Source organism: Ptychodera flava (assembly GCF_041260155.1).
Source record: "Ptychodera flava strain L36383 chromosome 3 unlocalized genomic scaffold, AS_Pfla_20210202 Scaffold_27__1_contigs__length_13241970_pilon, whole genome shotgun sequence".
NCBI lineage: Eukaryota > Metazoa > Hemichordata > Enteropneusta > Ptychoderidae > Ptychodera > Ptychodera flava.
The window spans coordinates 9,048,436-9,074,242 of record NW_027248281.1 but is presented as its reverse complement, the minus strand read 5'-3'; the positions used below and the strand labels follow the sequence as shown (position 1 = coordinate 9,074,242).

The 25,807-nt window shown below is 37.2% G+C and overlaps 2 protein-coding genes across 2 annotated transcripts; both read left to right on the top strand.

The window, feature by feature from the left end:
• Positions 1 to 4,008: 4,008 nt before the first annotated feature.
• On the top strand, positions 4,009 to 5,511 carry LOC139126448 (uncharacterized). Its single transcript, XM_070692502.1, has 2 exons — positions 4,009 to 4,500; positions 4,788 to 5,511. The coding sequence occupies exons 1-2, from the start codon at positions 4,090 to 4,092 to the stop codon at positions 5,019 to 5,021; spliced, it is 645 nt and encodes a 214-aa protein (XP_070548603.1). The 5' UTR covers positions 4,009 to 4,089; the 3' UTR covers positions 5,022 to 5,511.
• A 15,271-nt stretch (positions 5,512 to 20,782) lies between these two features.
• On the top strand, positions 20,783 to 23,861 carry LOC139126475 (uncharacterized). The gene is made up of 3 exons (XM_070692533.1): positions 20,783 to 20,943; positions 21,512 to 21,691; positions 23,263 to 23,861. The coding sequence occupies exons 1-3, from the start codon at positions 20,875 to 20,877 to the stop codon at positions 23,506 to 23,508; spliced, it is 495 nt and encodes a 164-aa protein (XP_070548634.1). The 5' UTR covers positions 20,783 to 20,874; the 3' UTR covers positions 23,509 to 23,861.
• The last annotated feature ends 1,946 nt before the right edge of the window (positions 23,862 to 25,807 follow it).

Genomic DNA, 25,807 nt, shown 5'->3' with positions numbered 1-25,807 from the left:
GGAGCCTGAGTCTTCCTTCGAACTCAGAAAATAAGAATTAGAAATACGGCAGAATTGGCATGTAAATATAAGAATGGAGAAAAAGAGAGAGAAAGAATTACAAATGGAAGAGAGGCAAAGAGAGAAGAAAGATAAAAGAAAGAAAAGGAACGAAAATTAGAAGAACATCGACTACAGGTAGAAATGAAACGTTGGGAGTTTGGACAATCAGGAAAACCTTCCCTTCAGGCAATTTTGACATCACTAAGCATTTATAGGTAGTTCTTCCCCTTCCAAGAAAAGGATGTTGACAAATGTCTCCTACATTTTTGAGAAAATTGCTTAGAATCTGAATTGTCCTAGGGAGTCCAGGTCTATGATTTTGCGGAGTGCTTTGGTGGGTGGAGCCAGAAAATTTACATTCAGTTATTTGTAGAGCAGCTTCAGATTATGATTCTAGTGAAGGATTGGTGCCTGAAGCTTATCGTCAGAAATTTAAGCGAAGGCGAAGGCAAAGGATAAAAGTTATGTTGAATTTGCTCGAACAAAATAACAACTATTTGATCGCTGGTTTTCTTCTGAAAATTGTCAGGGTCGATGAGAAATAACGTCAACTTATTTGGTTCAGGAATTTAAAAGTTGCATTCCGAGCGACATCAAGACATTTATCAATTAACAAAAGGCAAATACATTAGAGGTGGCTCCACGTTTGGCGGATGACTATTGATTGACCCATAAAACTTCATTTCTCAGCAAACCAACCCAGTCCTTTTCATATCGAAATAATGCAGGGAAAATCAACTCTGCCTTTCATCCAGGAATTTCTCAAAGGAGAATAGAAAATAAAATGACAACAGTTTGCAGAGATCAAGGAACACTTCCAAATTATTAGATCTCAGTCTCAATCTCCTTCTGCGAACAGTTTGGTATGCTTTCTTGTATAGTTAAGGTCATTAATGTCAGATTGTTTCAAATTGAAAAAAAAAACGTGAAGGCCAAAGTGGTCAAAGTGGATCCAAGCCCACAAGCTTTATTTCTTCATGATATCAATTAGAGTCTAATAATGTGTGTAACACATTTTCTAAGGTTAAATCCCTCTTTCCCCAATTAATGAGGTCAAGGTCAATTCTTCTCAAGATAGCATTATGGGTATTTTCGAACCATTTATTCATGATGGTTTTATATCACTTTCTAGTGATTTTTCTTCCGCTACCCCTGTCAAAATTTTAAGAGATACCGGGGCTTCCCAGTCTCTTTTGTTGGCAGATACCCTGCCGTTTTCTGAAAAGTCATTTTCAGGTTCTAAAGTTCTTTTTAAAGGGATAGATTGTAAACCTATATTCTGTTCCTCTCCATAATGTTTATTTGTCTTCGACTTTGTTTTTCGACCCGTGACTTTAGGTATTAGGCCTTTTTGCCTTTTGGAGGGATTCACCTTTCCTTGGAAACGACCTTGCTGGGGACAAGGTCGTCTACTAATCCACTTGTGACTGATAACCTAGTGTAGATCAGGATCCAGAGCAAATAGAGGGAGAAGTTCCTGTTTATATCCCTCATGAGCTATTACTCGAGCCATGTCAAAGAAAACTTCGAGAATCAAAATACTCTCAAAAATGATGTCACAGATGTTGACTTAAATGACGCCTTTCTCAGTCAGGTGTATACAGATCTTCCATTATACCTCGTGGATTTGAAACTTTCAGTAAATTTCTGCTGACCAAGGTCAAACATTTTCCTGATCAAAATTATTGCAGAACAACACAAAGACCCAGATATTTTGTATTTGTTTGACGTGGTAGATGTGAAGTTGAAACTTCAATAGCTGTTTGTGTTATTATACAAATCTGTTATTCTCATGCGTAAATGGAGACCTCCAGATGTCATGGTTGATGACGATTGGGCAATAAAACATCAAATTGTGGTTCCGAACTCCCTATCGTGCTGAAATATTGCACCTGGCCTATGGAACCCCCCCCCTGGGCTGGTCATTTAGGTGTAAGGAAAACTTATCATAAATTCTAAGGCATTCTTATTGACCTAATCTAGGGCAGGATGTAGCACATTTCTGTAAAACTTGTCACACATGCCAAATGGTAGGAAAGCCATATCAAACCATCTAAAGGCCCCTTTACAGCCAATTCCTGCACTTAAGAACCATTTAGTAGGATACTTATGGACTGTTGGGCCCCTACCAAAACAAGATCAGGAAATGAGTACATGTTGACAATTACGTGTACATCAACTTGGTTCCCAGAAGCAATACCACTGAGAAATATAAAGACAAAGACTGTAGTAAAGCTTAAGTCAAATTTTTCACTTTAGTTGGCCTCCCTAAATGTGTCTCTCCGATCAAGGCTCAACTTTATGTCTTGTATTTTTCAACAAGTAATGGATCAGCTAGGCATTAAACAGTAAAGGTCATCCGCCTACCACCCAGAAAGTCCGGGTGCTCTCAAGCAATTTCACTCAAACTTTTAAAATATGATTAGGACCTACTGTTTTGACACAGAGAAGCAGTGAGATGAAGACATTCATTTTCTGCTCTTTGCTATTAAAGAGTCAATTCAAGAGTCTTTTGCTTTCAGTACATTTGAGCTTGTATTTGGACATACAGTCCGTGGCCCACTTAAACTCTTTAAAGGGAAATTCCTAACAGACAGTAATGCACGGCCTTAATAATAGGTCGTATGGAGAATATGGTTGGAGGAATGAAACGCGTAACAAACAATTTACTTCCGGGTATATCGCGGACGCCATCTTTGATTTTGTTTGTGCCACTGTGACTCCCGAAGTTGATATCACTGTATAGTTCAATCGAAATCTACCATATTAGGAAGTATACCTTCCATATATGACCTCTCTACGGGTTCGGGTAACTTCGGAGATACCCTGGATTGCATGTTTTACCGATGTAGACATGGAGCTATCGAGCGAAGCCTCGGATTGCGTGGTCGAAGCGGCGATCAGGTTAGCGATTTTCAGGCAAGATAACGTTGAAATTTTACCTCTCACTGTACTTTGACATCGTATATCTTGATAAATTAAAATTCACAAGTCTCAAAAATAATTATGAAGAGTCTTCCAAATGTTGTTTTCTGATTGCTATATGTTATTTGCCGTCGCACCCATAGTTTTCCGTCGCAATTGTGTAAACTCTGACCCGCGTCGTGCCATAGCAACCGGACTGTTTACGCTTTTGTTTACATCTAAGGGCGCCAAATTCTAAACTTGCCTGAAGTCTTACGACTACACCTTGGCATTTTGCGCAATCACAGCCGAATTTGTGCAGGTAAATTAGTCGGAACAAGGTATAGCTGTTCTCAGTTTTCCAAACCATTGAGCGAATTTTGCAATGTATCAATCGAGAAAGACGAGAATGATGTGCATCCATCTAATTTTTGCAAAAACTGTAAGCGGACTCTTGACAGAGATATGAAGGCGGCGGCAAATAACACAAGGCACTGTGTGAGAGAGGTGGATGTTGAATGGAAAAGGCACGGTAGAACATTTTGTCCAACATGCGAACATTTTAGCAAGAGGGGAAAGAAAGTTAGCCTTGCAAAGTATAGGAAGATAGAGACTTTCAGCACCAGTGATGTTCCAGCAGCTGATAAAGTGGTAAATACCTCCGAAACAAGATCAGAGGTAACAGTACAACTTTGGAGCTGACCACCAGAAAAGCTGGGCCGGTGTACAGAACTGCTGTTCCCCTCCACCCAGATAGATTTATTTCTCCTTGTGAAGAGTACATATGCCAGATATGTAAGGAGGTATTGAGTGAGTCAGTACAATTGCTGTCACTGCATAAAAACCCTATAATACTTACTGTATTAACATGGATTATTGCCTGTATTTTAGCTGGAGAGTGCATATACAGATGAATACAGTCATGAATCCATTTTTGTATTCAGCAAGCCTGTATTCATGTGGATTCATGTGAATTCACGTGTATTATACTATAATACAGGCAACTCATTTAGTGAATTTATCTGAATTATTGGGTTTTCATGCAGTGTGTGTGAGGGAAACCACTTGTTCTGCTCAGGTTGTTTGAAGGAATGGCTTAGGACATCAAAATCTTGTCCTCTCTGCAGAGTTGAAGTCACAGAAATGTCTGTCACAAAAGTTCCAGTAACCCTAAATAACATCATGGGTGAATTACAATTAACTTGTGATTTTCACTGGAAAGGTTGCAGAGAAGTCTGCACTTTGAACAACCTGGCAGTTCATGTGGTTTCATGTACATATGGAGATATCCCCCCGCCGGTTCTTGTCGAACATAACTATGCTTTGCCAGCAAACATGGAGGCTTCACTTGTCAGTTCCCCCACTGTATCCACACTACCAACTTCACGGCAAAAACCTGTTACACCAGTCCAGGCAGTTGGTGTTCTGCTTGATCATGAAGAGATAGAACACGTGCCAGGATTTGAAGACCTTGCAACCAAAGTTGTGAAACGAAAGATACAGTTAAGCAATGAAAACAGAGAGGATTTAATCAGGTTCAAAACAAAAGGCCAGGTGAGTTAATGTAAATTGTTTTTTTAATATATTTTTTGTGAAAAAGACTCAGTTTGAATCAGTGAACACAGAGTATACAATTATTAAGTTGATGAATTTATTTTGACTTATTTAGTGTATTTTGTTGAGTATATTTTCTTAAATAATTACATAATGCTGTTTTAGAGTGAGTTATTGTGATGTATATTTTATTGACTTCTCTTTGCTCTTTTATTTGACAATATGGTCACAAGTTGCACGTAATGATAATAACAAAAATTAATCTATTTATTTCATTTCCTTTTTAGCCCTTTCACATGAAGACTATAAGGGCTCCTAGAAAAGACAACACTGAGGTGTCACAGAAAACACTGCAACTGAGGGCACATATAATGAACAAGACACGTTCCCAAGTAGTTGGCTCCAGCACCATGGTGGCACCACAGTTGCAAGCAGAGCTGAAGTCTTTGGAAAGGAAAAGAGAAAATCTGTGTTGGCGCCATACCTACCTGAAATTCCAGAGGATGCTGGTCTCTGTCTGAAAACTGAAATTGGTTTGTCTTGGAGCAGTTTAAGAAAATTGAGGAGGTACTTTTTCAAGTGCAGACTAACCATTTATCTTTATTTTTTAACAGGACAACTGAAACTGATTTCAAGTTTTTATCTCCAGTTTTTATAGGAACATTGTTGCTCAACTCATGTTCCCTAATTGACTGGATATAACAGCTATATTTATTTCACAGATGGTTCAAAGAATGGAAAATCAGGCTGCAGAGTGAAGCCAAGGATAGAGAGAAAGCAAAGGGAAGGCAGTACAACTTGGTAGCACAGAATTTACCATTTCATTTTGCAGTCAAGGGCCCTGATGGCAAACACTGTTCAGAGATTAGGCTAGCTCCTTGTGTTGCTATTGATGATGTTGCTGCTGCTGTCCTAGATAGACTCAACCATCTTGAAAGGTAATTTATGGTTAAAAGGCTGCATGGCATAGTTTGTTCAAAGGCCATCATTGTAATTCAATGTATCCTTTGATTTCCCCACAAGTATAAAAGTTACACTTTCCTTGCATGATAAGACCTCTTCTTCACCTGATGATGATGCTTTTCGGGAGTGGAGATTTAGCCGACTGGTTCTGTCTCTGGCCTCTCAGCTAGGCGACTGATGCTGTATGTTGTGGGTTCGAATCCGATTGAAAACTATCCGTATTTTCTATCCTGGGTTGGTAACACTGCTGGTGGACAGAATTGTCCCCGAGGTTATCGTTCGCCCAGTTAAAGCGATGAAATTCGTTTTCTTCGCTTCGATGTAGTGTGTATGTGCGATGTATGATAGTGAGCATGCGTGCGTGAGTGCTTCACGAACTCTACAACGTGTTGAGCGGTCTCAGTCAGAAAAATGTAACAACTTAGCCGGCTATTGAACCACTCTTTTTTGGGAGTGGAGATTTAGCCGACTGGTTCTGTCTCTGGCCTCTCAGCTAGGCGACTGATGCTGTATGTTGTGGGTTCGAATCCGATTGAAAACTATCCGTATTTTCTATCCTGGGTTGGTAACACTGCTGGTGGACAGAATTGTCCCCGAGGTTATCGTTCGCCCAGTTAAAGCGATGAAATTCGTTTCTTCGCTTCGATGTAGTGTGTATGTGCGATGTATGATAGTGAGCATGCGTGCGTGAGTGCTTCATGAACTCTACAACGTGTTGAGCGGTCTCAGTCAGAAAAATGTAACACATAGCCGGCTATTGAACCCACTCTTTTTTGGGAGTGGAGATTTAGCCGACTGGTTCTGTCTCTGGCCTCTCAGCTAGGCGACTGATGCCGTATGTTATGGGTTCGAATCCGATTGAAAACTATCCGTATATACTGTTGTTGTTCTTATTTATCAAATATTTCTATTTTTATTTCTGTTAATTGAGAATAATCTTTTTATCTCAAGGAAAGAGAAATTGAATTTTGTTCTTGCTAACAAGTATGTTGTTTTCAGACTAGACAAACTAGTGTTCTATCCAGCCTTGCCACAAGATCAAATACTGGTAAAATTTGGTGGGGATAAAGGGGGAGGAACCATGAAGTCAGTATTTCAGGTGTGTAACGTGGCTCACCCCAACTCAGTGGATAACACTGTTGTGTGGAACATTTTCTGTGCTGGTGACTCTGATACAAACACAAGATTAGCCTACAGAATCAATGGAGACCAGGTTAATGCACTAGATGGTTATGTGTGGAAGTAAGTTGACATAATTTCATTTCTGTTTGCAGATATGATGTACCCATGCAATGATGTTTACTACAAGTGTGTCTCTAAGAATTGTATGCATTTCTTTGAGTTGTCCTATAGGTTTACATGTAATAGGGCTATGACCTTTAGTCACCATAGATGAACTTTGGTTGATGGTGTGTCATATTGGCTTACAAGAACACTGAATGAAATACTGTTTCTTTATTTTTATGTGCAAATGCATTCATATTTTCACCTGTATTCTTTCTATCATGTTTATAGGGGCAAACAAATAGTGCTCAGTCTAGCTGGAGACTATGCCTTATCTCACCATGATGTATGGTTTGTCAGGTGCATCTGGTAAGACATATGCATAATTACATTTCAAAACTTACTAAGACACTGATTCTTAACACAATAATGTAGAAAAACATTACATTTCAGGAAATGACATAATTCACTAAAGCACCTTTATTTTTGTAGGAAAGTATTTCTGTTTATGGTGTTTGACCACCAAGAGTACAGCTTTATTGCCACCTGAAGAACAAGATGTACAACCAAGGACCTTAGACCAAATCAAGAAAGATCATAGTGACTATGTACAAGCTGGAAGCAGAAATCTACAGCATCACTGTACCATAATTGTATAGCCAAGCCATACATTAAAATGCTCCAGGTAACTAATTGTATCTATGAGTAGTTAATATGTCCTTACTTCTCTCCATAGGTAGCAATGCATCCCTCCTTAATATTACCTGTATACATGAGTTTGTGGCCTGAGTTCAGGAAGTCATTGCCTACATGAGAGGGCAAATCTGTCTCCTTTCACAGAAGCCCATAGACTCACATATACACAATGATATGTTTATTACATGGTTTGATATCCACAACTAGTAACTTTGACAAATAGTCCATATGATATGTTCACTGGCCCACTACATTCCTTGGTATTACCCATTCAAAACCAATGCACTAATTCTGCATTAACATCAAGGAATGTAATTAATGGCATTCAGTGATTTTTTTCCATTTCCAAAAACTATGTATACACTTTCCAAGTAGTTGTGTTTCTCTTTGATATCAATCATACTGGTGTCTTCTAAAGATTAATGTGAAGTTAAACAATTTAACTTGATGATGGATGGATGGATGATGGTGGATGGATGAATGGATGGATGGATGGATACTTTTTGAAATTTCACTCTACATACTGTAGGATTCTCAAAAGCTTGAAGCAGAGGCAGAAAGTATTGAAGAGAAAGCCAAAGTAAAAGAACAAGAGATACAGAGTGTATGCTCTGTTAGTGTTAACGACTCAGATGATTCAGATGATGATGATGTCCCTCTTTCCATGCTGCACTCTTTGGAGAAGGACAAACAACAGCTACTGGAGCTTGCAGATTCCAAGGTTTCATAGCTATTTCTTAAATCATCAGTCTTTCTCAATATGTTTGCTTACATAAGTAATTAATAGAAACATTCCTTCACAGGCCATTTCAAAATTCAGTGAAAACAGTCTAAAGTGTGGTGAACAGCAACTAGACAACATGTTTTTATTTGTATTTGATTCTGGGAACTATTTTTTAACAGTGTTTCAGGACTTTTGTTCAGAATACTTCAGCTTAGACCAATTTCACTGTGTAGAATTTAATAATCTATCATATTTGTATCAAATTCAGAAAGCAGAGGCTGCAAACTTGAGGAAGAATTTACCCATAAAAGCTAGACACACTGTCAGAGAACTAGACAAGACATTGAATAAAATTCATGTTTGCCGACAGCAATATCATGGAAAGTCTTTCGTAGGGAATCATGTTGACAAGTGTTGTCAGGTTCATACAAGTCAGCTTTCAATCAGTTGTTGTTGTTGCTGTTGTTGTTGTTGTTAAAACTAAGTTATCTTCCTTTGTGTTCATCAGTTTACAGGAAGTGTATCATTCTGATGGTTTGTTGATTATCATTATTCTGATGTCATGTTTGCTGAAGACATTATCAGTATTTTTTTCACACTAACCTCAGTTACAATTAATTTGTCTTTTTTTTTACTTCACCAGTATTCACTAAAAGTTACTCAGAATCAAGACTTCCAGGGTCTATCAAAACAACATGATGTGCATGCGTTTATCCAGCTGTATTGAGTAGCTAAGTATTGATAGTGATACAAAGCAAGCTAAACTATTGGCTTTTCAAACATTATTATTTCTCTAAATCATTTGCATGAGTTTTTTCTGTGCAAAGCAACAAAAAGGAATGGTCTGTTTGAGGTGTGTCTGAAGTGTGATAAAATTTACTACAATATGTTTCATAGATGAGAATCATTTCCTTTTTATAATTTGAGCAAATTTTGTGGTACCTCCATAGCAAGAATAGACTTCTTGAACAGGCTATGCTTATTGTGTGTTTTATTATCAATTACTGTACTGTGAAAGCATTTGTGTTTCACTGGGATTTAATTTCTCTATTTTCGCCCATGGATAAAATTGGCTAAATTAAAACCGTGCAACTATTAAATACAATAGAGCTCATTGTTTCACATCCAAATCCGTGAATGTAACAAGCAGTGAATGTGTCCCAAACATCAGAATAGCGAAATCAAGTCCCAGTGAATGTTAATGCTTTTATAGTATTGCAGCCCAGCATTCAGTTCTGTAAGTTAAATGCAGGTGAATATCGTGGGAAGTTAATATCATGTTTGATTACAAGAAAAGAATAAACAGCTGTTACGAAATAGCATAGGAAAGTGTATACAACACATGTGTCCTGACTTGAAGAAAGATGCAGAAGATGTGAGAGACCTGTATGAGCCTCTGCTGTCATTGTTTGCGGGTTGTCATAACCTATATTCAGTGTCACGGCAACTCACAGATGATGAGATTAAAATCCTTGGTGATTATATATTAAAATAATTTATAGGCATGCGTTGTAAAAATAGTCTGCAACAAATTATCCCTTATGAAAGGCAAGTTTTAAAATTGTATTTTACAACCAGTATTTTTATATTTTTTTAAAATGCCTGAATATGTTTGTATGGTTATTGACCTATTTTTGCCACAGTATATTTTTATATATTTTCATTAAGTAACATAACAGTAAAGCAGTCAAGACATACTGTGTCAAAAATACACACTGACACATCATTCACATAATATTTGTTATTTTGTTTGAACTAATACTTATTAAGTTTTTCTTCAATGTGTTAGGAAGCATGCAGTTCCACTTTTGTTGGGAAAAGTAAGTTATTATATTTCCTCAGGTTTTTCTTTTTTTTATTGTGCATGTATCAGTCCATTAGGTGTATGTTAGACTCTCACTGGATATACTATCTTCTCTTTCTTTTTCAGGGATAAAGATCAAAGGCTTATTAGAGTATTATAGATCCAATTTCCCAACAGCACCTGTCTTTCCAAAATTACACATTTTGGAATACCATGTAATGTCACAAGTCGCACGATGTAAGAGGGGTTTGGGGTTCTTTGAGGAGAATGGGATTGAAGCGATACATCACAAGTTGAACGTCAGGGGAAAAATTCTGTGGTATTCCTAACGAGCTTCAAAGATTACACTACATAGTGAAGGACCAACATCTGTGGTCACATCCAGAAAAGTAAATCAAAATGTAATTGTAAATAAGATGAGTATCATGTCATGTCAAAATTTGATAAATGATTTTAATAACAAATTGAACTGCATTAAATGGTCAAGTATCTTTTTTTTCTTTCCTGTCTGTACTACTTGGTCATCTATAACCTCAATTCTGTCATACCAAATCAGTTGTGTTATCTGGAAAACAAAGACTGATATGTGATACTCTTGATTGTAAAATGATTCTATTATGAGTTAATTTTTTGCAAAAATGAATCAAATCGGTCTGATGAAACCTTGTAATGCATTAACAATTGAAATTTACTTCCACTGGAAAAAATTTTGACAGAGTTGGTTATGATGGTTCAAGTGTTGTATATGTATTGTGTAATGTTTTTTAAAAGGACTGTCTTTTTATCACATTTACACTACAGAAATATGTAACTTTATAACATGACTTCTGTTGTACCTTTTAACTAAAAAAGTTAGTAATGTGTATTGAAGTAACAAACTCTGAAAAAAATCATATGATTTTGGTGCAAAGTATATCCATACTTATATATGCTTATAAAATTTCCATTATTCATATTTAATCCCTTTCACCCCTTCAAAATAATAGAATCGTCCTGGCAACCTAATCCCCCCCAAATTGTAGTTATATATCCCAAAGCAAACTGCCTGCAAAAAGCAACTCTGACCAATGCATTGATTCTTAAAAAGCGCCCTCTAGTGCCAGGTTCTGAAAATGCTAAAGATGTTTAGGGGTTAGTTGTTTCTCTACTCCAACCTTTCTTCTCCAAGCGTACAGTCGTGAATGATTGTCTGAATATTTTACAATATGTTTCAGATTTGCGTACAAAACTCTCTAAGGCGTGTGAATTAGCCAGAGAAAACCTTGAGTCATCTCAGCAGTCGATGAACACCAAATTACGGTGGCCCAAAACTACTGTTCTCCGCATTCAAGTCTGCGTCGCAATCAAATGTCTTTCTCTCACATATGTCTCTGCATTCAAAGTCTGCGTCGCAATCAAATGTTTTTTCTCTCACATATGTCTCCGCATTCAAAGTCTGCGTCGCAATCAATTGTTTTTCTCTCACATATGTCTCCGCATTCAAAGTCTGCGTCGCAATCAAATGTTTTTCTCTCACATACTTATGTCTCCGCATTCAAAGTCTGCGTCGCAATCAATTGTTTTTCTCTCACATATGTCTCCGCATTCAAAGTCTGCGTCGCAATCAAATGTTTTTTCTCTCACATAAGCTTATGTCTCCGCATTCAAAGTCTGCGTCGCAATCAAATGTTTTTCTCTCACATATGTCTCCGCATTCAAAGTCTGCGTCGCAATCAAATGTTTTTCTCTCACATATGTCTCCGCATTCCAAGTCTGCGTCGCATTCAATTGTTTTTCTCTCACATATGTCTCCGAGGTATGCCTCAGTGTACGTTATTCCGCGAAGCATAATTTCTATCGAACAGCGCTCTCAGACGCGTATTGACAACGACGAACATTGTATCAAGTTATTTTCAATAGATTATCGATCGAAAATTTGTTTGGACGGGCCGGGCGCTCGTGTGTTGAGGTCACGTCATAAACATTTCCACATAACCCATATATTGACTTATACACTTAAATATCAACATTGAAGGTATCCGTTGGTTTCCTGTACTGAAATTAAATCGACGACAATTTTTTAGTTTTGGTGATACTTTTACGTACGTTTCGGCACATTTTGGCGCACCTCGGCGTAGTTTGGCGCCATTGTGAACGGGGGGGGGGGGGGACTACACGCGAGTGAGCGAGACAACAATGTATCAATTTCGGACAAAAGGATATCGATCGATAACGTTCACTGCACGATTACAGTGGAGACTCTACGCCCGTTCGCCTCTGTTCTGTGTTATTCTTGCAGTTTACTGGGATTTTCATAGTTAATATTCGCCAAAATTTGTATAAATTACAACAACCTGACTGGTATTTGGTCTGTATAATTTAAGAGACGCTAACCGATTAAAATGGGTCAATATTAGACCCTGATTCTGCATATGCAAACGCTGTAAGATCGCCATTTTATTGAGGGCAGGAGCAAAAATTCAGCGATCGGAAAAATAAAATGCAACTAAAACAAGTTTCGTCGAGAAATTCAAAAAACTAAAACGACAGCAATTTTGTATATATATCAAGGAAACACCGTGCCACTTTTCACTATAATTGGTTCAGAATTGAGAAATTTGAACGAGCGATAGTTGTACGGTCTGTTCAGTACTTAAACGCAATTGTTTTCTATGGGAAATCGAGCAGAGTAGACACATCGTAAAATGAAAAATACATCTGAAAAAAACCGTTGGTTTAACTTTTTCATTTCGCTGTTATTTTTTATAATATTTGGTATGACACATATCATGAAGGGTAACTAAAACTCTATGGTTTTATTTTTTTTAGTTTCCCTCTTTTTTTATGAAATGACGAGTTGAAGATCGTTTTGCTGTTGACTGTGTTTTTACTTGATTTTGCATATGTCTCTTATCGCTTACGTATTTTGGAATTCCTTGTGAAATTCTTCCCAAAATATTATAATTGTAAGGGCAGCATATACGGGAAATAGGACCTGTTGCTCTTTCATTAATATTTAGATGTGCAGCAAGGAAATACGGCGAAATTTTCAACATGACGCGGGAGGTGAAATTGACTCTCCGAACGCGCACTCCACGTAGTGCTAGGCCCAAAGGCGCCCCATTTCGGGACGTATATACCGTACAAAATGGAGTCAGGTTGTTGTAATTTATACCAAATTTTGGCGAATATTAACTATGAAAATCCCAGTAAACTGCAAGAATAACACAGAACAGAGGCGAACGGGCGTAGAGTCTCCACTGTAATCGTGCAGTGAACGTTATCGATCGATATCCTTTTGTCCGAAATTGATACATTGTTGTCTCGCTCACTCGCGTGTAGTCACCCCCCCCCCCCGTTCACAATGGCGCCAAACTACGCCGAGGTGCGCCAAAATGTGCCGAAACGTACGTAAAAGTATCACCAAAACTAAAAAAATTGTCGTCGATTTAATTTCAGTACAGGAAACCAACGGATACCTTCAATGTTGATATTTAAGTGTATAAGTCAATATATGGGTTATTGTGGAAATGTTTATGACGTGACCTCAACACACGAGCGCCGTCCAAACAAATTTTCGATCGATAATCTATTGAAAATAACTTGATACAATGTTCGTCGTTGTCAATAGCGCTGTTCGATAGAAATTATGCTTCGCGGAATAACGTACACTGAGGCATACCTCGGAGACATATGTGAGAGAAAAACAATTGAATGCGACGCAGACTTGGAATGCGGAGACATATGTGAGAGAAAACATTTGATTGCGACGCAGACTTTGAATGCGGAGACATATGTGAGAGAAAAACATTTGATTGCGACGCAGACTTTGAATGCGGAGACATAAGCTTATGTGAGAGAAAAACATTTGATTGCGACGCAGACTTTGAATGCGGAGACATATGTGAGAGAAAAACAATTGAATGCGACGCAGACTTTGAATGCGGAGACATATGTGAGAGAAAAACATTTGATTGCGACGCAGACTTTGAATGCGGAGACATATGTGAGAGAAAAACATTTGATTGCGACGCAGACTTTGAATGCGGAGACATATGTGAGAGAAAAACAATTGATTGCGACGCAGACTTTGAATGCGGAGACATAAGCTTATGTGAGAGAAAAACATTTGATTGCGACGCAGACTTTGAATGCGGAGACATATGTGAGAGAAAAACAATTGATTGCGACGCAGACTTTGAATGCAGAGACATATGTGAGAAAAACATTTGATTGCGACGCAGACTTTGAATGCAGAGACATATGTGAGAGAAAAACATTTGATTGCGACGCAGACTTTGAATGCGGAGAACAGGTAGTTTTGGGCCACCATACCAAATGCAATGAAAACACCTCAAAACGGAAGTTCAAACCATGGCAAAAATTTTTTGTTCTTCTTCCGTTTCTTGACAAAGCACTACATGCTTGCTACTTTGGGCCATATCTAATCGATAAGAATTTGAGCTATTTAAATTACATAAAATAACACCTGACATGCAAAAACAAAAAACAGTTATGCCATATAAATATGTTTATGCAATATTTGGATAGGAATAATCCTACTGTAGCACAACCTGTCAGTGCAGTCAGTTCTAAACATTGTGAAGATAGTGATACTGAAACTGACTAGAGTGAAAATACTCTAAATCCAAAGCTTGGCTTGGTCAAACTTCAGAATTCAGAAACCCAGTAGAATCTTGAGTCAACAAAGTTGGCACACCTCCAGCCTTCACAACAGCAACAGGTCAAAGAACTGATCCAAGAATACAAACACCTGTTCCAAGATATTCCAACGAAGACATCTATCACAACGTTGATGTTTTCGACAGCAAGCCTGTGAAACAACATCCATACAGACTGAATCCAATGAAAGCAAATTATCTCAAGGAAGAAGTCAAATAATTGCTGGATAATACTTTATTGAACCCAGTAAAAGTAACCGATGTTCGCCATGCATAGTCAAGCCAAAATCAGATAATAATTATCGTATGTTCATGGACTATAGGAAAGTGAACGCTCTAACAAACACTTCCCAGACACTTTCCCAATCCCGAGGATTGATGATTTCATCGATCGAGTTGGAAAAGCCAAATATGTTACGAAATTTAATCTACTGAAGGGATTTTGGCAAGTCCCTCTGACAGATCGTTCTCGTGAAATATCTGCCTTTGTTTCAACAGACAGATTGTTCCAGTACAAGTTGATGCCATTCAGATGAAGAACTCTCTGGTTACAAAATAATCTAAAATGGAGGGAAGATATCCCTGAACTACTACACAACTATGATATGGCCAACGAAGACTGTGGAGATTACAGAAAAGAAGTTGTTGAAGAACGAGGACATTGGCAAACCATATGTCCAAAATATCAGACAATATGTGACCAAAGGATATGTTCACAAATACCAGAAGCTGAAGAGAACCAAAGCAAATGGTACCTCCCACACTTCGCAGTAGTACGCTGTTCCAATATCTTCTATTGTAAATTGATGCAGTTAGTGTATCTTTTCTTTTGCGTAACCAGGTGCACATTGTTTCGTATAATGAGTGTGTTTGAACCACCTTTAAGAGTATTTTATCAATACTGTCAGATTTTTCTCAATGGTTTACAGTCCGTTTTATCATCATTACAAGTTCGTTATGGGAGGATGTGGGTCGCACGCAAGTAGAAATCAGATATAATCGATAACTATTGTTATGCAAATAACGTACACGAACAGAGTACGCGCAAAATTAGAATGTTTTATCGGTGACTGACCCGAGGACTGCCATTTCCATAGCTCAATAAACAACGTTATTTCCGCTGAAACAACTAGAATCATAGAAGAATATTCCAGGTAAGTAACTAAATTTTGACTTCGGCTTTATTTTAATAGTTTTATGATCGAACTTTTACTAATTTCAACGAAAAATCCACATAGTACGATTGGATACGCGCTATGATTTCCCGCCGCTCGCATTTTATTGCGGTCATTATGCAGAACTTTCAGAAGGACCGCGATTTTTTACTCAAACGTTAATTAAACTTTTAATACATTCTTCAACAAACGAATTGTATCACCATTGGGAGGTTTTCTGCCGTCTTCTGATTGAAAAGTAATGGGTTTCGTTATTGACATGGTGGCATTACGGCGAGAGGCTAGAGGACCATAATCATGTTCGGCGGATTGTCAACCCCGACCTTCTCAAAGATTATGTCGGGAGCAAAGCAAACCTATCTGATAATTAAGCACTTTATAACACCGAATTAACCAAGGTTTTCCCCGAAGTTTTGACGGCACTGCGATTCCTGAATGATTTGACCTGTTGTTTGTTTACGGGTCAGTACAATGACCTCAACTCATGACCTCAATATGGCGTCGATCACAATGGACCTTGTTCACGTTCGTTGCCTACAGAAATGGAAAATCTGGACCCTTCAACTAGTCTGGCGTCGTCACAGACATCCAGTCCAGATCCAGAGTATGTTCCTGAGGAGTGTGACTCCCCTGATCGCGTTGGTACCTATTTCCAAGGAGTTTCTCGTTCGAGTTACACCCTTCGTCCTGACCTTCCCTTACAAAAATGTCTTTTAGTACTGCTTTAAGATTACTATAAGACCTTTAGCCAGCCTAAAGGACTGCTTTAGGACAAAATTGTCCTAAAAGACTGTCCTTTAGTAATACTAAAGGATAACATTTTCCTATAGGACATTTCTTTAGTAACATGAAAATAAAACTCTTGTCATATAATGTTATTGTTTTTTATTTGTAGCTGTTTTTTGAGAATTCTTAATTTATTTTCCCAAATTTATATTCCAAATTTTTTTCTTTGAAAGTTGTATTATGTTACGTACTCCCAGACAAGGATATTTAATATAAACTCATATAATCACCTAATTTCTAGTCACACATACATGCATTTAGTATTACTATAGAAATGTTTCATACAGGTATAAAGTATTCTTTAAGGAATACTAAAGAAAGAAATCAGAACTTCTATCCTTTACAAAAAAGTATAGAAAGTAGTCAGTGGACATACACTTCTCTTTTAATCTACACACAAAAAAATAGTTTAATATTTATTCGTTCTTTCCTGTTTCTCCACCATCTTTGCCATGAAGCTGTATTCTACACTTTTTAAGTCCTCTATAGGATGCTCTTTAAGCCCAGAATGCATTTGGGGCTCCAATGCATTATGGGTAGGCATCATCAAAACAATATGGCCGCCACTGAAAAGACACAAGGCAGTTGCAGCTCTAAAAATGACTGTGTAGCGACATAACCAGGTGTTTGACAGCTTTTATTCTCTGCATTATGGCAAGGTTAGGTAGGACAGATTATTATATGTCAATGTTTTGGTTTTGAAGACTGAAAAGTTACAGATACAGTCAGGTTCACAATGTTCCTTTGTCTACATGCCTGTTCAGTGTATAGCCACAGTGTAAATTGTAGCTTGTTGACCATGGCATAAACAGGAGTGCAGTTTAAAGCAAGGCAGTTATGTAGTTAGGGGTTTGATTGTATATACAAATTATCCACAATGCATTGACATTGAAGTGAGACCATTGAGGTAAACGAAAGACCTTTATGGTGAGACAAAGGAGCTATGAAACAAAGGGTTTCAACCATGTTACATAACAAAATAGGAAGTGGATATCTAATTAATTTTCTGCTCACATATTGCCCTCATGAAGCCTGAATTCTTTTTATGCTGGTCACTAAGACCTTGTTTGGCTATTGAATTGTAAAAAATCATGGTACTGAAAATTGAATGTTTTGTGTCATCAGTTTGGATACTTGATAATGCAGCATCTACTGAATTGATCACCCCTAACAAAGGTCAAGATATCAGTTTTACACAATTATAGCATGTGGTAGCAAGTCAAAAACATCCTGAAAGGTAGATCTTCATTTCAATGCATAGAATGCTTGTGCAGTTCCAGCTATAAGAGTCAATTTGAATTGTTACATACAGCTTTGCATAATATTTTGTATATCTCAGCAACTTGTCATTTTTTTGACTTCAGAAATAAAGTTTCTTTGTATAAAAATACTAGCTGAATGTATAAATATGACTTTTGTGTCCTTGAATGTTACAGAAAAAGTACATTAATGTATTCAGTGTTCTTTTAAGAAATTTTCAGGGTTGTAAATAGTATTCCTTAAAGAATACTTAAAAAATTCTAAAGTATTTTTTCAGGATACTATTTATTGTCTTTTAAGAAAACTTTTAAAGCCATAAGTATTCTTTAAAGAATTTTGTTGCCATTTAAATAGTATTCTTTAAAGAATACCTTAAGATTCAAAAATAATCTTTTAGTAATACTTTTCATATTCCTTAAAGATTCTTTTAGGAAGGGGCCAAAAAACTGAAGATTCTTATAAGAATATTCCTTTAAGATTACTTTAGATCCTAAAAGACATTTTGTTATTAAGCGTTCTAAAAGACATTTTTGTAAGGGTTACCCGTCAGTTGACCCGACGTGACTGCGATTTCGATGGTGAGTAGTGAGTTTGTGCAAGGTATCACACGGCATTGGCCATTATTTCATTATTGAGTCACATATATTGCGAACAAAATTGCATTTATTTATTATTAGAGTTTTATGCATGATTCAATTTTGCTTAAATTGTACTTTTGGTGGTAGGTTTTGCATGATTATGTTTATCAAGCGCGGACAAGCATTACTTCCGCGTTACAGTGTTTTGAACAATCACCTTTGTATGTGGGTGTTTTACGTTGAATTCTTGCTCCGTCTCCCCTTTCCTCTTTTTCTCGTGTAGTACTCTATAAAATATATTAACACTTGAATAATACAAATCATGAATTTCCTGAACCGGTGGCATTGTTCAGTATTAACTTGAAGCCCCAGTCAATTGTCAGATTTATGTAATCAAAATATTTATTCGATATGAATTTAAATGGAAAACAATAGAATGACAAACTGTTAATGGGCAGTTCACACATCCAGGACCAGGGATTGAGGCACTTTTAACTCAATAAATGGCCCCAGATTGATAAGATTACTGGTACAGAATAATATCTAATTTTTTTCCTTGTGTTCTCTTTTACAGATAATCGTAAGAGTAAGCGTCACACCTCTGATGTGTGTTCCATATGTGAACCTGTTCTAACACAGGCAGCTGTCAGTTTTTTTACCATCCAACACTGGGGTAATGTGTTAAAGAAACGACAGAGTGCTCATCAGGAACCTGTAAAGTGTTCGAATAGGCAGTGGAGGAACATTGTCGAAGAAAATAGATGGATCCGGGGAAACCTGTTTGACCCAGCGGGTAATTATTTATTTTGCCAGCAGTGTATCATTGCTGTTTTGGATGTGTCTCGTCAGCGGCTGGCCAGTCAGAGAGACATCAAACGACAAGAATTCCTGAATCCTGTAGTACTGTTAACCAAAAGACATGTGACAAACGAGAAACTGGAAAAATATGTCCTCATTCCAGACAATTCCCTGCAGTGGGATGAATGGTGGGCTAGTCTTTCCAGTGATGATGAAGTGGAAGTGAGGCAATTTGCAGCTCGTCATGGTCTGGAAGGAAAAGTCTCCAACAATAGCAAAAACGATGTAAAGGAACAGTTCCTTGAATTTGTTGATGCAAATACCTACCCAACAGGACGTTCAGAATACAGTGCCAGTGGTGGACCGTTATATTATTTTCTTCCTGTTTTTACACGTGTGTCTATCCCCAAAGTGTCAGAAAATAATTACAACACAAAACTGATACAGTCTGTTGTGGGCGTATTTAACCAAACTCAACAACAGTTAGGAAGAGAGACAGTGAGCAGCAGAGCAGCAGAGGGCTGGTTATCACAACACAGACCACGCCATTCAATTCAACCACACAAGTCTGACTATTGTAACACCTGCAAAGAGGTCAGTAAAGAAATCTTAACAAAATCCACAACAGTACAAAGAATGAGAGAATCTGGAGGTGCGGAAGACAGTGAACTGGAAAGAGTGAAACTAGTTGTGGAAAGTCTAAAGAAACATTTGGCAGAACACAAAAAAGAAGCATCAGCAGCACAGCACTTCTACAAGAAATCATGTCAGCATGCCTTTGATCACCAAAAGAAAATACAAGAATGTGAAGAGACAATGGGAACGCATGAAGAAGAAATTCAGCTGTTAGAGATGAAGACAGACTATATTGCTTGCTATAGCTTTGATTACAAAATGGTGATCACACTTCCACAGTGGCATTTAACACCCAACCAGCCATGTCAACTATAAAATGAAATTGTGTGTAGATGAAGCTGCTGTCATCCAGCATAACTCTGGCAAGGCCTACACATACATCTTTGATGAAAGATTTGGACCAAAGAACAGCAGTCATACTCTGTCAATTTTAAGTCACCACATCAACAACCTAGACACTTCCTGGATTCCAAAGTCATGGTATTCATGGACAATGCTCCAAGTACCAACAAGAACACATGGCTTGTGTTTGGATTAAAGAAATGATGCTCAAGTAAGTTACATGTACACATATTGAATTCACTGTTCATTGGTAAAACTCATTTTACAGGAGAGATTGACAAAAAAGTTAGATGACATTTGTGCGAAAACACCCACATTTAATAATCTAGATAATGCAGATGACTGTGATCATACTCACAAAGTAAAGGATAATAAAATACAGAATGTTTTGCTGAATGATAAAAAATACGCCAATATTTTTTTGAAACTTGAAGTTTTGTTCATTAGACTGAATATGTAAATTGCAATTGCGAAATTGCACCAAACTTTTCTTGTACATGAAATCTACCTTGGATACAAATTATTAGGAAATGTCTTGCTGATAAAGTTTACAGTCATGTTAAAGCTTTACCTCAAGATAGTTAAGTTTAATCATCAGTATAATCAATTAACCCATGGACTTTTTGGTTTCAGACATGAAACACTTCAGTATCTTCGGATTTGTTTCCTGCAAGCTGGACATTCTAAATCAATGCCAGATTAGGTGTTTGCCAGCATATCATCAACAATGAAGAAACAAGACATGTTCACCGTCAGAGATGTGCAAGATATATCTTCACCATATAGTGAAGCTAAGGTAACTTTGTCTGTATTACTGCATACATGCATATCTACCATGAGAAGCCTGGTCACTAATGATTTTAATCTTACTTGACAAATATACAAATTACAACTTAATCTTAATTCATGGCAGAGTAACTACATTGACCATTTTGGTCTACTTTTCCTTTCTGCTCCCATACCTCCAAGTCAAAGAGCATCAAAAGTCAAATACTGATTAAATTCCAAAATAAATGGTCTTCATAGCTGTTCTAGTGTGCTTTACTATAAATTTGTAAGATGCATCTAAATGAGCTTGCGATAACTCAACATATTATGAAGCCATTGTCTGACACACACAACTGGTGCATGATGATTTATTGTATGCAGAAAAGATGACGCACTTCCTCAAATCAGTCCCCAGCAGGCAATATTACTTTCAATGTCAATATTTCCACTATACTGTTTGGCACAATCTCAGCCAATCACAAGTTCAGAATTATTCGCGAGTTGTAATAAAATGATATCACTCACCTTGTATCAGGTCATCAAGTTCTTTCATTTTAATGACAACAGATTGTTTGTTTATTTTATTTCAATAATAGATTCTGTGTGATACTGATTTTAATGATTGGAGAAAGTTCCTGCGTGACAAGTATGGAAATGTGGTTGTACATGGTATTGGTACATACCATGACATCAGAGGAGAGAGACAGCATGGCCAAATAGTTGTCATGGCAAGGGAGGAGTTAGACAGTGGCACATGGCAGGATATCACACCAGAGGTATCAAAGCTTATGCATCTTAATTTCTCTTACGATGTCACAGTAACTCTGCCTTTATTAGACACTGTCTGTAACTTTGGCAAGTTGAACAAGAAAATTTTATGAAGGTGCAGAACAAAACTATTGAACAAATAGACAAAAGTTACAGGTAGTGCAGTTTTAAAGGAACAAAGTCACTCACTTATTACAATATTTGAGTCATTTTAGATGTTTTATAGATTATGTATGGTGTGCTCATTGAAATACTCTAAATCACCAGTTTTACTCAACATATATTGCCTGGTCATGAGGGCTATAGCCCCCATTTTTGTGAGTTACCTTAATCACATGCTATTTCCGGAGGCCGTAGGCCAAGGGAAATAGAATGTGATTTTGGTAACTCGAGAGCATGAAGGAGTAATGAATGGGTTCTTTAGCCAAAATATTGGCCAGGTAATATGTGTATTATGATAAACCTCATGCTTATGCTGTTGCAGTGTTGAAAAAGTTCCATATTCAGTTCATGCGAAGTTGACATCCATTGCATTGGCGACGGCATCATTGAGGCTAGCAATGACTGTGGCCTGGTATCTGTTCATTTGTTGATGAACTCCCTGGAAAGTGTACGGCTCATTTCTCTCGCCTTGTCTAACCAACTCCTCTCGCCTTGTCTAACCAACTCTACTAGAACTTCTCTTGCGGTTGGAAATGACAATGACAGAAGCTGCCATTTTGTCAGACGACACTGCAACAACATGACCTGCTGTGAACTCACGTTGGTCACATGACAAGGTATTAGTTGATGTGACTATTTCCCTAGGGAAATAGTCATTCTATTTTCCTATCATGTGACTGATTCTTGTAAACAGAGCATGAGCATGAGGTATATTATAAATTCAACTCTCGCTCTACACATGGCCATAGCATGTGAACGCTACCATTATACGGTCTTTTGGTACATATCAAAATTTAAATGATTGATGTAAACATGCATGCTTTATAGCCATGTACAGAGATTGATCCCTTTTCAGTAAGTGTGAATATTTCATAAGAAACTAAAATAACTGAAATAATATCAAACATAAACTAATTTGTCGAGGTTTGTTATTGCCTTTGCTGCTTGGGTTAGACAGAAAAACGTCCGACAAATAGGTGTATGATTCATAAGTTGTACATTGTGTTATGTCGTATCAGTGTTACTGCTCTGTCTTTTATTATCATGATAGCAGGTCACAACTTGCTAACGTGACAACCACGGTATGACTTGTGTAGGCTGGAAAGTGATCAGAAGTAATAATTGTTCATGTTACAGTGATCTCCCCAGAGCATTAGCATAGTGGCAGCCACCGCTCTGTAATTTTTGGTAAACAATAGAAACTCATTACCATAACAGTTATGTCTATTGTTATGCAAATTAGCAACTGCTCTACCAAAAAAAAAAATCCTGGGGAGAACACTGTAATATATTTCAATAGTTTTAATACACAAAGTGTCATCAAACCAGTTGCCAATATCTGTAGGACATTGTGCACATAATGTTTTGTCTAAGTTTGTATTTTTAAAAGAAATATTTTGTTTTTATCAATATGTAGGTAGTGTTTGAGCGAGCAGCTATTCAGAACATCACTCCAAGACTGATCAGTGCAGATAAGATGAAGCAGCTCAGAGAAATGTGTGATCGGTTTGTACCAAATGAACACTGCATTGACTTTCTTCCAACCTTACCAGAGAATACAGAGTGTGATATTTCACCAGCCATTACTGATCAGCATGGATCATCATCTGCTGCCATTGGAAAGCAACACATGAAGTCACTGAAAAAATCTCGGAGACATTAATCTGGACTCTTGTTTGACGAACAGAAAAATACATGTATATCTGTGAAATATGTACAAGCTTTAAATTTGAAAAATTATACTGTTTTTTTACCAGACAAATATTTTCGCTTTATTTTTTGGACTTTACAAGTGTGTTGTCCAAAAGCAAAAAGTTAAGTTGGTGTTTTCATATTTGAGCTAGTGTAATATGTACCTTCTTTGGTTCATAGTGCTTGTATGGACAAATATCACAAGGTAAATAAGATTGCTGGTGAATGTTTTGTGGCTTTTCATGTTTCGAAATCTTTAGGAATTATGCAGGTATTGTTTTTCATACTAGTGACATTTTCAGCAACTAAGCAAATTTCCTGTTCATTGTTATTTATTAGCTAACAAATCCAAATATAGGTAATACTTTCTGTAATGTATCTTTCCACGAAAAATAACACCAGTGAACCACCAATTTTCATAAGAATTTTAAAGGGCAAAGGTCATTGAAAAAGTGTCAGAATTTGTACAATTTTGTACAGCTAATGAAAATTTACATAATGATATGGAGATGTAATTAGTATGGTGTTTATCTCTCCCATATATTTTACATTCATCTTCATTTGTCCTATTGGTCTTACAAACGTTTGAACAATACTTGAATGCTGGTCTACAAAATGAGCACTTCACTTCACAAAGTATCATTTTCAACATCTGTGGTAAGATTTGATGTCCAAAATATACTTTGATTCAGATTTAAAAAGGTTTGTTAAGGGAATGGAGACTGTATACAGTGCAAGATCTGAGGTAAATGAATATTCACCATTGATAATGACTCATTATTATCAGATTTTAATATTTTAACAATGCTCATTAAAGGGGAAGTTCACCAGGATGATTTTACATATATGCTAGCTTTGTGGTCACTTACCCCGGAAAAGCTATTTTCGCCATTTATAACTTGCACGATTTTTACAAAAACCTATAGAAATAGTACAGGAAGTTGTCCATGTAATTTGAATCATGGGAAAAAAGCGCCAAGCTTGGAGCTTGCATCATGTGATATGGAAGGCACCATTTTCCCATGGGTATGGCATTGTCCACTCACTCATGCTTAAACCAGGCTGTGCGTATTTACATAACTTTTGTTTATACTGAGTATCCTTGCATAAACGGTGAATCACTTATAATAACTGTCCACTGTCAGATTTTGTGTTGCTGTTTACTACTGTATTACTGTGAGTGGACAATGTGGGGGCCATACCCATCCGAAGATGGTCCCTTCCATATCACATTATGCAAGCTCCAAGCTTGGGGCTTTTTCCCATGATTCAAATTACATGGGCAACTTCCTGTACTATTTTTATCATTTTCGTAGAAAATCGGGCGAGTTATAAATGGTGAAATAGCTTTTCTGGGTAAATGACCACTGAGCTACAACATATGTAAAAATCATCCTTGGTGAACTTCCCCTTTAATATCATTTGCATAAAAAATACTAATCTCCTTCACATCTTGCATTAGATGGGAGACTGATATGAGATTTTTACTCATTATATGTACTCCAAAGTGATATCTTTGTAATAGTTTATTAAATGAATACTGACAAAGTGACAAAGCTACAACTCACTTTTTGCTGTGTTTCAAGTTGTCTTTCAACACAAAGTGGAAATCTCTCGATGTTACAGGAGCAGTTAATTAAATTTATGCATTTTGATAGTCTTTTTATTTTTAAATATTGTGTCAAGAGTATTTTAAATATATTTGAATAAAAAGAAATCAATGTGCACCCAATTTAGTGTTCATTTTGTCAATGCTAAAGTGATGGTAATTCTCAATAAGAATTGCCTTTCAGGGCAGCCTTAGGCAATACATGCGTATGTAAGTTTGTGAACACTTTTCTCCAATTTCCAGCTGGAATTCAGTTGTGAAATTTCACAAGGATAAAATTCGCCCCCCTTCAAAAACTGAAATGTGATTTTTCAACCTAATATCTGATTTCTGCTTGCTTGTGATCCATGTGTTTATGAAACTGCTGCCATGTTATGTTTTGATTGGCATGAAGCATTGTTTCTGCCCTGGGAGCACACGAAGCAAGTTTTGTTCCATGCAAAGGGCAGCACGATGCCATCTTGTCCAACATTTTGCATAAGCTCATGCAATTATCACCAAGAACAAAGTCTTCAAAAGTCTAACAAATGTGAAGCTCATTTTATCATGAAAAGGCCATAGTTTCTCGAGACGACCATGAATCAAACGCAGTGCTGAATTGCTAGTCTGTCTTTCTATTTGCATGTGGGTAAGTAGAACTTATGATAATCTCTTTCCCCAA